Source organism: Dipodomys merriami, unplaced genomic scaffold, assembly GCF_024711535.1.
Source record: "Dipodomys merriami isolate MVZ:Mamm:240054 unplaced genomic scaffold, mDipMer1.0.p SCAF_60, whole genome shotgun sequence".
Lineage (NCBI taxonomy): Eukaryota > Metazoa > Chordata > Mammalia > Rodentia > Heteromyidae > Dipodomys > Dipodomys merriami.
This window is the reverse complement of record NW_027206180.1, coordinates 4,928,773-4,940,952: the sequence shown is the minus strand read 5'-3', so window position 1 is coordinate 4,940,952 and position 12,180 is coordinate 4,928,773. Positions and strand designations below refer to the sequence as shown.

At 48.7% G+C, this 12,180-nt stretch overlaps 1 protein-coding gene across 20 annotated transcripts in view; it reads left to right on the top strand.

Moving 5' to 3' along the window:
- Rbfox1 (RNA binding fox-1 homolog 1) overlaps window positions 1-12,180 on the top strand; it is a 1,026,253-nt gene that overhangs the window by 911,482 nt on the left and 102,591 nt on the right. For all 20 annotated transcript variants that reach the window (XM_070003532.1, XM_070003525.1, XM_070003535.1 and 17 more), the window contains one exon: window positions 11,347-11,490. In XM_070003532.1, coding sequence (XP_069859633.1) covers window positions 11,347-11,490 — 144 coding nt within the window. The remainder of the gene's footprint in view (window positions 1-11,346; window positions 11,491-12,180) is intronic.

Below are 12,180 nucleotides of genomic sequence, written 5' to 3'. Positions count from 1 at the left end.
AAGTCTAATAAGCCGTTCTGCCCAGGCTAGACTGGAACTGTGAGCCTCCAGATCTCAGCCTCCTGAGTAGCTGGGATTCCAGACACAAGCCACCAACATCTCACAAGATAGAATCCTTTTAAGGATCTCTCCCCCACCTCCCCACCCCCCACCCCTGCTTGCCCAGTGGCTGGGGTCGAACACAGTTCTAGAACCACAGCTCTGTGCACTGGAGAGACAAAAAGTGTGATCTTATATGGCTGGACCTTAAAAAAAATAGGAAAGGCTAAATCTACCTATTGGAAAAATCCCACTAAGCTCTGGAACAAAGCACCAAGTACACTTGTCAGTTTGAAGCATTTATACAAAAAAAAAAAAAAGAGAAGTACGCAGTAAGGAAAGCCCCATAGATGTTCCCTGGGATGGTTTTCATCTGAAGTTTCTCTCCTGCTCTGCCACTGAGCTGTGCTCTGGGCCATCTCCATGGGCCTGGAGAATGCACACCATGCAGAGAGCTGCCATTTGGTTCTGTCGAACCTTGCATCCTACCAGAAAGGAAGGGAGCAGTCTGGGTGAGATTGGGGGAATCCGTACCAATGGTCCAGGTCTGTTTTTTAAATATTGAAGTTTGAGGTGAGCTTGGTTTCTGCGTGCATTAGGGGGCTTGGAAATAGAAAAGGAGGGGAGAGGAGAGGAGAAGAAGGTGGGAGAAGAAAGGAAGAGGAGAAGCCAAGAGGTTTGGGGGTGAGAGGAGAGAGCTTCGGGAGAGCCTATTGGCCCTGGAGAGGGCGAGGCCCCGCCCCCTTTCAGAAGCTCTCTGTCTGTCTCTCTCTGGAGAACCGTCCGTCATCTCCAGTTTGGTTTGGAAGGGGTCAACGTGGACAAGAGAGCATGAAGCTGTGAGGATTCTGGGGTGTGCTTGGGGGTGCGCCTCTGGTTAGCTGGGGGGCAGGGGATTAGGGGGTATGCTGGCATTCCTGGGCTAGGAGCAGTGCCCTGCACCATGGGTCCGACGGAGCTGGTGTCGGTGCTCGTAATGGTCCTGTTCTGTCGGTGGAGACCTAGAGACTGGGAGCGACTAGAGCTACACAGCTAGGCAGGCGTGGAGTTGGATTCAAACTTGAGTAGTTTGGATTCCAGGACATACACACACACACACACACACACACACACACACACACACACACACACACACACACACACACACACGCACACACGCACGCGCGCGCGCACACACACACACACACACACACACACTGGTGTTATTGCAGTTGTGATCACCATAACTTTTGGTTTCTGGAAATAAAAGCCAAACCTTTGTCATCTTCTATATCATCCTCTCTGATAGGGGCTGCAGGGCTCTCTGGCACGTAGTAGATGCTTAGTTAATGCACTTGCAAAGTTGTGTGTGTGTGTGTGAATGAAACCCCTGCCTCTCTTTGGAACAAGCCTTCTCCTTTCTCCTTTATTCCCCAGGGTTACAGGCTCTGTTATCATGGCCCTGCCCTGACTTCGCCCAAAGCCATTTGTTGCTTCCTTCCCCCCCCCTCCCACCCCCGCCCTGCCCCCGTGCCATGCTGTCTGAAGATGGTGACTTTGGGAGGGAATTGGTTTGGGACAGATCGGTAACGAGTGTGGGGCCTCCACAGAGGAACTGTAGGATCTGTGTAGCCGGAAGTCAGGTGGCCAGGGCGGTCCTGTCTTTGACCGTGAGCACTCACGGGAAAGCATCTACCTGCAAGCCAGAAAAAGCCTTCAGGCTGGGCACTAGTGGCTCACACCTGTCATCTTAGCTACTCAGATGGCTGAGATTTCAGGATCATGGCTCAAAGCCAGCCTGGGCAGGAAAGTCCTCGTGAGACTCTGATCTCCAATGAACCACCAGAAAACCGGAAGTATAGCGGTAGCTCAAAGTGGTAGAGCACTAGCCTTCAGTGAACGAGCTCAGGGACAGCACCCAGGCCCTGAGTTCTAATTGGTGCGAAATCAATGTGTGTGGTACCAGCCGTCAGTCTGTGTCAGCTGGCCGACAAGGCGCATGCTCCTCACAGCTCATGACTCTTACGGTGCACCCAGCCCCTGCCTAGTAGGCTGCTCCCTCTCCACTTTCAAAGAAGGAGAAATAGCAAAGCAATGTGGCCTGGGCTCCGGTGGCCCCTCCCGCCCTTCCTTCTGGAGGCTTTCTGCGTTGGAGTGGAACAGCGCGTTGATTTTTGCTGAGGGAGCTACGATGCAGTTCTTTCTTAAATCTACATCACCTGGGCCGCCGCAAACTCTGGAGGAGCCAGGAATGCAGCATTCACTCCATCCAAGGCTGTGCGATTAACTTATTTGTTTGCCTAAAGGCTGGAAGTCCGGCTGTCTCTGTATAGCCCCGGTTTTGAAGTTGGATTGGGAGAGCAGAGGAAAAAAAAAAAAACAAACATGAAACAATCTCTAGATGTGAGTTTTAATTCATATTCCCCGGGCTTTACCCATTATACTTTTTCTAATGGAAAATAACTTTGCACACGCTCGCTTCTTCATGTTAAAGGGGGAAATATGCAATATTGTCTAATGCCGGGTAGGGAGGTGATTTAGTATGCATGGCTTTCTCTGTGCTCCGGTTCACCCCTTCCAATTGTGTGCTCTACACACATTCTAGATAGAGTTTTGCTTAGAAACACACACACACACACACACACACACACACAGATATTCCCCTGAACTTCTCTCAATTGCTTATTTTTTTTATCAGGTTTACAAATCAAATCAAATAGGTATATTGCAGCGTGTTGTGATACTATTTTCTGAGCATATCGTACAATGTATTGAATTATGCCAGCCCCAGGGTGTGTCCTCACTGCCATCTGCAGATGTGGAGAAAGAGAGAGGGTATGGGAGGGAGGGAGGGAGGGAGAGGAAGGGAGAGAAGGAGGGAGAGACGTGGGAAAGGGAGAGGGCGAGCCTGTGGACTCTGTGCATTTGCTTGGTGCCCGGCATGACTGGTTACATCACAACCACTATTCAGACTGCGAGAGGAGACGGAGCAAGTGTTTGTTACACCAGTCAATTTGGCCCAAAGTGCATCACAGTGGGCATTCAACCATTGCTCAAATAATATTGTCAACTTAATCAAATCGTGCCTCCAAGACACTCGAAGTGCTCTCTCTCTCCCCCTCCCTCCCCTCCCTCTCCCTCCCTCCCCTCCCTCTCCCTCTCTCTCCTCTCTCTCCCTCCCTCTCTCCCTCTCCCTCTCCCTCTCCCTCTCCCTCTCTTTCTCTCCCTCTCCCTCTCCCTCTCTCTCTCTCTCTCTCTCTCTCTCTCTCTCTCTCTCTCTCTCTCTCTCTCTCTCTCTCTCTCTCTCTCAGAAATATCTTGATAAGTGAAGGGGGCTAGAGGTAGCTGTGTGTTCAGAAGTACTTCTTCTTCACCTCCAGGAATGGTGGTGGTGGTGGTATGTATGGAGGAAAGCAGGTAGGAGAGGAGCGATACCGCGTCTCTTCTCCAGGCTGGTGTGGAGAAATTAGTTGTGTTGTGTTGAAGGCTGGGACTCCGTACTGGGAAGGCAGGACTGGGTTTGGGTTGGAAGGAGAAGCTCATGAGGAAAGAAGCCGGATCTGAAGAGATCTTCTAGAACGATCCAGGAAAGATTCACCGAGCTCTTTACTGTGTTCTAGCCGGCAGACTTAAACTTGCCTTGGCTGGATTGCCGTGTCTCGCAGCGCAGGGTTTTGCGTCAACGCTGCACGCGTGATTTTATCCGCTCCTTTCTCTGTATTCAGCGTCAGCGAAACCACTCTGCACGGAACCCCAACTCCTCCCCCCTGTGAGCACCTCCCTCCCCCTCCTCGCCTTGTCTGCATTCTGTGCAAAGGACAGAGAAGTCAACTCAAAGTTACTCTGATACATTAGAGCTTAACCCCGGCGACGTTGGCAGCGCCTGTCCGGTGCTCGGCAACTCAGGCTAGGATGACACCAGATAACCTTCCACTGTCACCCTGACCCACACCCATGGGTATCTCTCCATTGTCCTACAGATGATGGAGCTCCTGAAGCTGTATGCAACATTTAGACGTGCACACGCACGTGCACACACACACACACACAGAACTAACTTGAGAAGTGAGGAAGAGGAGTGAGGAAGCGGAACAGAGCGAATTTGATCCCAGTGTCACACGAATACATGGGGGAAAAAATCACAATGGGACTACCACTTTATGTTCATTAAAAAGGCAAGGAAAAGAAACATGTCAACATAGGACGAAGGGAAATCCTGTGAAATGATTACTAATAATAACAGCAATGGGAATCACAAGTGGCTGGGCACCAGTGACTCCCCCTGTAATAGCAGCTACTCAGGAGGCTGGGCTCTGAGCATTGCGGTTCAAAGCCAGCTGGGGCAGGAAAGTTTGTGAGACTCTTATCGCCAGTGAACTATTGAAAAACAAAAGCCAAAACCCTGGAAATGGCTCAAAGTGGTAGAATGTTAGACTTGAGCATAAAGTCAGGGACAGCGCTCAGGTCCTGAGTTCAAGCCCCAGTATAGGCACAACAAAGAAGGAAGGAAGGAAGGGAAGGGAAAAGAAGGGAAGGAAAGGGAAGGAAGGAAAGAAGGGAGGGAGGGAGGGAGGGAGGAAGCAAAGGGAAGGGAAGCAAAGGGAAGGGAAGGAAGGGAAGGAGGAAGGGAAGGGGAGGGAGGGAGGGAGGGAAGGAAGGAAGGGAGGGAAGGGAAGGGAGGAAGGAAGGAAGGATCAAAGGATCGATCACTTGGAGTGTGAGTGCAATGCTCAGCCTCAGCCATTGCTGCGGGGACAGTTCTTTCTCTGTCTAGCCTTCTCTGCTTTCCTCCTCCTGGAATCTGTTCTCTCGGTCATCCGCCCCCTTGCCCCTTGCCACATCCGTTACATGCCACACACTCTGTCTGAAGCACTGGGGTCCAACAGAATTTTCGGTCAAGAAAACTTTGGGCCGGAGCTGGTGCAGGGGGCCCTTGGAGGCCGGCACGGGTTGACGTGGCGGCTGTGGGGGCTGCGTTTGAAGCCGGCAGACGCTGAGGGCTGCGACAGGCTGAAGTTGAAGGCTGGCGCCAAGGGGCGTCACCAGATGAAGCGAGGAGTTGCAGCCCACAGGTTGGATCCGTTGCGGGTGGTTTTCTCTCATTCCGTCTCCTCTGTGCTCAAGGCTACTTCATAGCCCATCTCTCCAAGGCTGGTGCCTCACACACGTCACCCAGGAAAAGCTCCTCATGCTGTGCTCAGGGCAGCCGCAGCCTCACTGCTCTCTGCACCCTGCTTCGTCCTTTGTCACATTCAGTAGACACCGCTGCAGGGAGTCAGTACCCTTGCGGGGTCTGTTGCCCGCTAAGTGCTCAAACTGTGGGCGGTTTCTTGTGATGAGAGACTGCATCGAACTTTTCCTTAGATGTAAGCAGCGATGACTTGGGTGATGGGGCCCTCCGTGATCCAGGTGGCCTGATTGACAGGTGTCTGGAACTGAGTGTGTTCCAAGTCTCAACACAGAGGACGGATTTCCCATTAAAAAAGCCAGGATCCACACTGAGCTCACCAGCCACGTGTGTCCAGCCGACGCAGGTTCTCAGAGCCTTAGCAGGAAGAGAGAAAACATAAAAGTCTGTGTTGCACTGGTGACAGGTAGAAATGAGAGACACAGATCAGTCGGTGTCCAGTGAGTGCGTGCGCTGTTCTGTTGCGTTGGGCTGAATTCCCCTGAACCTGCTGTTTTGGTGTCTCCTAATGACTCTCTAGCTTCTAGGTCTGGTTGACAACTTTGTGGTATACTCCCTAGGTTTGGAGCCACCATGCTTCACTCCCTCATCCCCAGCTCTAGACTGACCAGAGACAGCCCTGTGAGGGCTGCCTCTTATCTGGTCTTGCCGCTGGGAAGACTGGGGCTCCAAAGGGTTCAAGTGCCCAGACCAGTAGGTGATAGTATTGTCCTGGCTCAGAGAGGTTTAGGCATAACGATTCCTTACCTGTGCTTCTACGCCCACTGCCCTGTCCTCCTCCCACGATGCTGCCGGGCAGGTGGGTTCCCCATCTACTGATCTCAGGTAGGCCCCTCAATGTCTCCTAGCCTACAAAGGCAATGGGGGCGGGGAGGGGGGGGACAGAATCGGGAGAGATCCGTATTTCTACATGGCTGTGTGTATTCGCTCAAATAGCCACCTCTGGATTGGTCGATATGAAAATCCAATCTCCGGATTGGTCGATATGAAAATCCAATTTTACTGGGATTAGCTGTGGGTTGCTCAGAGCTATTCATTGAATTAGGACGATTATAGCAAAGGGAGCCCTGCAGATCTTTATTAAGGTCTTTGTGAAAGCACTAAGCGATCTTCAAGAGATTAAAGTGCCGGTGGTGTTTTTCTTAACATTTATAACCTGGGCCGCTACCCCTGGGGAGTTTGTTTATTAAGAAAAATGCTGCAGCAAACACCTCACCTCCTAATAAGGCCATCACAGTAGGCTGGCATAGGAGCTGCCATTGGGGTCTTAATGAGCTTATTGAAAATCTCTGCCCAGTGCTGCCTGGGAAGGAGCCCCTTGGGGTTAATGGAGCCTCCGTTACCACGGGACCCCATGGGCTTCCCCGCCTAATGGGAAGGCTGCATCCCAGAGCTGCTCATGTCTAAGGGCCTGAGAACTGGAGAGCAAAAGCAAATAGTTATTAACGCTGCCCCAAATAATGATGATCACCACCGATCACCTTGTGAATCTGCAAAGACAGATGTGGAGTAGGAGAGACATTTCTTTCTGGAAGCTGGGGAAGAGCTTTCTAGCCCAGCTTAGAGCTACCAGCTACTCTGTGCTCATGGCCAAATGTAGAAAGGCAAAATGACCAAGCCTGGGCTGAGAAAGATGAGAAGATTCAATCACGTCTGTGTTCCTGGACTCTTACTATAGGAGTTTCTGTGGACAAATAAGATCTTGGGCCAGCTCAGGGTGGGACATTTTACCTGCTTCTAGTGGTTGTGTTCCTGAAGCCAGTTGGGTTGGAGGCCGGACACTCTTTGATAACTGGTACCACATGAGCTTCTGGTGTTTTGATTATAGAGGATTAGATGGGTGGTTCCCAAAACCGTGTCTGTTTTCTAACCCATAGGAACCATTAGTGAACTAGTGAACGTGACCTGTTTGGTTTGATAAAACTTCACTGAAGATGTAGTTAAGTATCATGAGTCAAGATGATCCTGAGTTTAGGATGAGCGCTAAATATAATGACTTGGTCTCCTTAGGAGAAGAGAAACTAGAGGCACATTTGGGTCAGACACACCCCAGGAATTCGGTCACAGGGAGAGAGGGACTCAGATCAGAGACAAGTCATTCCTGCCAAGGCACAGGAGGCCCAGCACCATCAGAAGCTACCAGAGGCAACTAAGGCATTTTCCATAGTCTCCGGTCACTGGCATGACAATTCAGGTTTTGTGGTTGTCGTGGACCTTTGCCTCCATAACTGTTGAGTAGAGAAAGTTCTGGTTTGGGTTTTGGCTTTCTTTTTTTTTTAAGCCCCCAAATTTATGATAATCTGTCAGGAGACAAAAATAAGAGACAGCTAGCTTCCTGCCAAGGTAACACAAAACCTGGGATTCTTAATTTATAAAGAGGTGGCTTGGAGATGATGATGAGATCTGTTTACCTCATGGTGGCCAGGAAGCAAAGAGAGAAAGGAAGATGGGGGAGACCCTTCGGAGAAGGATTTCCAATGATCTCACTTCCCACCACTCAACCTTCCTCTTCGAAGTTCTACCACAGCTCAAGACAACCAAGGCCGGCAACAGAACATTCCAGATCCAACCTGTAGCCGAGGCCTTACAGACACGTCTATTTGGAATATGTTTTCCCCCAGAAAGCCCCCAGGGAAATGGTAAAAGAAAGAAATGACATTTCTAAGAAGAACGAATGATTCTAAACTCCTCTGGTTCATGGCTCTGTGGTAGCCACTGGGCAGTATAAACTTCTTGCTACATCTGATCCTATTCCCAAGGTTATAGAGTTTCTGCCATCATTGTTCTTTTACAAATAAGTAAACTGAGGTTCAGAGTGGGTAAATTGACTTGCCTGAAATGAGGACTTGGTGGAGGTGAACTCATATGCAGGACTTATGTGATTCAGTAACCCTGGTTCTTCAAACAGCCTCACGCACAAGCATGCTTAGTTTGAAAGATTCATCTTTCTATCCCTCTCAATCCATTTAGGCTGCCGTGTGTCCTCTTGTCTATCCATGTGAAGGCTCAGCATTCTGAAACTGTTTGAGAATGTTCTGTGTTTTTACAGCTATATATGTACAACAGTTGTTTGTGGGTGTTAGTATATAAATGTACATACTACAGAATGATTAATTAAGCATTATATATCAGAAGAAACAACTCAAAGATTTCTCCAAAGTCCTGTTTTACTGGAGATGATTAATTTTAATTTTCACATGAGCGGCATAATGCTATTAATCACTTAATATGTTTAATCATAATCTCTGTAATTCCTAATTAGGTTTATTAAACTGAAACATTCCACAGTTGTACACAAATCCAAATCTAAGTCCCTTTCTTGGAATCAGGAAGGCCTCATTTTAATTTTTTTGCATTCAAGCAGCAACTTTTCGCAGGCTAGAAAAATGAGCAGGAAGCTCAGGGTCTTAGCTATTGCTTATGCAAATTACAGCCTCCTGGTCAGGTACCAGAGGCAATGAGAAGTGACATGCTGTCAAAACGCAGGGTGTGTTTTAGCGGTGATAACCTGTTCTCACAGCGAAGGAAAACACAGTCTCTGTTCTGTTTAGATCTCAGGATTACAGTGCTCCTCCAGTGTCATCGAAGGTTGCTGGATTGCTATTTACTCATTCAATAATCACTTTATTCATCCACTCCATTCATTCATTCATTCATTCACTCATGGAGCACATTAGCCAGTCACTTAACAGACATGTAACATTGTGTTCCACGCTAGTCATAACTTGTGGCTCCTCACAGCTTCTTGGAAGGTCACTCTCTGGTTTTGCATCCGCGGCCCTCCCCTCCCCAACACCCACATTTCTGTAGTCTATTCTCCTTCCCATAGTTCCTGATGTCCCCTCTGACTGTCAACCCTGCTGTCTACACAGACTGCACTGGATTGCCATCTTGCATCTCAGCCTCTTCGTGCATGCTTTGTTCTCTTGGCACACGCCAGCCTTCTCTGTTCCTTCCTAGCCTTTTGCCTAAGACCTAATCCCCAGAACTGGTTTGCCTTGGAGCACCCAGTTTGCACTTTTTACCTGGGACCTGAGGCTGCTTGTCCCTCTGTGATTCATTTGTCTTGCCGGTGTCACAAAGACTACCTGCGGGCATCACCACTGTCTTTTGCTACCTCTTCCACTCACCTGGGAAGTGGGAACCTTCTAGAAAAAGGTTCTTCTTCCTGCTCACTCCTCAGTGTCAGCAAAAACATGGCAGGAGAGGTGTCATAGCAATATTGTACTTGAAAGCTGAAGAGGTCCTCAGAACTGGGTTTCTAATATTGCAAGAAGGGTGTATGAACCACTGGGGGGGTCCGGACTCCCAAATGCAATTCTGGGTGTGTTGAAAAACACAAAGGAAATCTTCCGGCACATGCAAAGGGTGATGAGAAAATTGCTAATTGTGCCCTGTAATCGGGGTGTTGCTTTTTTGTTTCACTTGGTAAGACTGTCTCCTCTAAGGTTGTATTATTTCACACCTGGCTGCCTGCCTTGATAGCTTGGTCTCCGTTATGTGCTTCTAAATTGCTTATAAGTAAGTGAGGATGATTCTTGTTGTTGTTGTTGTTCATAAATCTGATAGGCTTGGGCACGGACGCCATCTTTGTTTCAAAGCAGCAGGAATCTGACCAGGCTGGCACATCTACTGTCACCTAGAGGCAGGGTGGATGAATTACAAAGAAAAGGCCTGAAGAAAGGAAGTATTTCCAAGATGGCCGCCTCTATGGGTTGGTGACCTTCCCCCTTGTTCCTGCCTATTTAGAGAGAGCTAGTGCTAGAGATTGGTGTCAGTGCAGGTACAGTGACAAGGCTTCCTGTCTGTGTGGGGAAGGACAGGACAGGGTCATGTAAGACGCTGATAATAACATCCAATCCGCCACACCAATGTGGCCCAGCAGAAGTTTACTGCAGAGATAGAAATATTCTAGATCCATGCAGTCAAATACAGAAGCACTAACTGTGTGGCTATCACACACTTGAAATGCAAGCTAATGCACATAAGCAAATTTTACACATAATTAAATTTTAATCCATTTAAATTTAAACTGCCAAATGCAGTCAACAGGGGTGGACAGGACGGATCTGCACAATTAAGAAACTAAGTTTAAAACCCTTCCAAAAGTTAAGCCAATCAGCTGACTCCTTGAACTACAGAACCCCATAGGGTCTTTTCAGAGCTTTTTTTGTAACTGTTGTTAGTACTATTATTTGTACAGGCTCAGTAATGATGTATACCTATCTGAAGAATCTGAGCAGCATTAACTAAGAACTGTACTATTTTAACTTTAATAAATCTGTGTGTGTGTATATGTGTGTGTGTGTGTGTGTGTATACAAAAGCTTGAACTCAGGTCCTAACACTCAGGTCCTAAATTCCTCACTTTGCTTTATTGCTCAAGGTTAGCATGCTACCACTTGAGCTGAGCTGTACCTCCACGTCAGCTTTTGGCTTGTTAATTGGAGATAGGAGTCGCTCTGATTTGTCCACCAGGGCTGGTAGACAACCAGATCCTCAGATCTCAGCCTCCTGAGCCGCTAAGATTACAGACATGAGCCACCAGTTCCCAGGCATTGCTTCCTTGTAGCTGAGTTTTTCACTTCCCAGCACCTTCTAGACCTCTTCCTTGGGTTTATTGGTCTTCACAATTCTTATCATTGTTAACTTTCAACTCTGCATTTATTTATGGTGGGGTTTTTAGGTTGTATGTTGATTCTTTTTTAAGTAGTTGTCAGAGGGGTTACAATTCAACAATACAATGCATCTTGATCAAAGCTACCCCTTGATCACTCTCCCACACCCCCATCTCCCCAAGCCTTCCCTTCCCCTCCATTTTCCTAGTTTCATAGGATGTACATGGAATATCATGACTGCCTTCTCCTCCACACCTTTCCTCTCTTCATGCTTTCCTGTGGAATTTTTAATGTGTCTACAGGGCACTGATTTCTGCCTACGTTGTTTACTACGACATCTCAGCTCCGGGTTGTACACTCATGCTGCAGAGGTGGGGAAACAAATATTGTTGAGTGAGGGAAGGAATGGCTCTTTCGTTTCTTCCCTTTATCCCTTTCTTCAGGCATTTTCTCTTTCTCGGGGCAGCAAAGGTGCATCTTGGCGTGGACTAAGAGCCTCTCTGCTTTCTTCTTGTTCCTTTAGCAGACAGACGATGCCGTACCGACAGACGGTCAGCCTCAGACACAACCTTCCGAAAACACGGAAAACAAGTCTCAGCCCAAGAGGCTGCATGTGTCCAACATCCCCTTCCGGTTCCGAGATCCTGACCTCCGACAAATGTTTGGTGTAAGTACAGCCTCTCCCCTCAGAGCCTCCCTGCCTTGGAAGCCACGTCGTCAAAGGTGAAATGTTCCTGTGGCGTCTGTGGACGTTTTGTCGGCAGGGCTTCTTTATGGTAATCTGGTAATAAGGCCTCCTGGGTTTCTGTTCCCAAATGGACATCTTCTAGGAAGTTGATTTGAATGGCGAGTGGCAAAATAAACTCCTAGATGACCCGTTGCCAAATCCAAATGATGATCAAAACCAGTGGGGTGGGGACTCCCCAGGTCACAGCTGAAATACACCCTGGGAGTTGTTGCTCGCTCAGCCCCTCCATATTCCTCCACTCCAGCCTCTTTCCCAGGCACTGTGTCTGACAGCCATAGTGAGAGACTGCTTCTGCATGAAGCATAGCAGAAAAACACAAAGCAGCCCTAGAACAGCAACAGAACTCTACAGATTGCTTTATAGGTCAGAGGGCATTTCTGGCCATGCACATTTTTGCCCCCCTACTCTGCAGTCAGTGCCAGAAAGTTCCGAGGCATCGCAGGACACAGGTGCTGTGATGTGAATGCCATGTCGGAGGCGCGGCCTGGCCCAGGCCCGCTCCTGAAGCCCAGAACAGCCCAGGTGCCAACAGCCTGCTTCCTCCCAGGTTGGCATGACCCTGGTTTTGTTCTTCCAAAAGACATCTGCATTCCCATCCTCCCAGGGAAA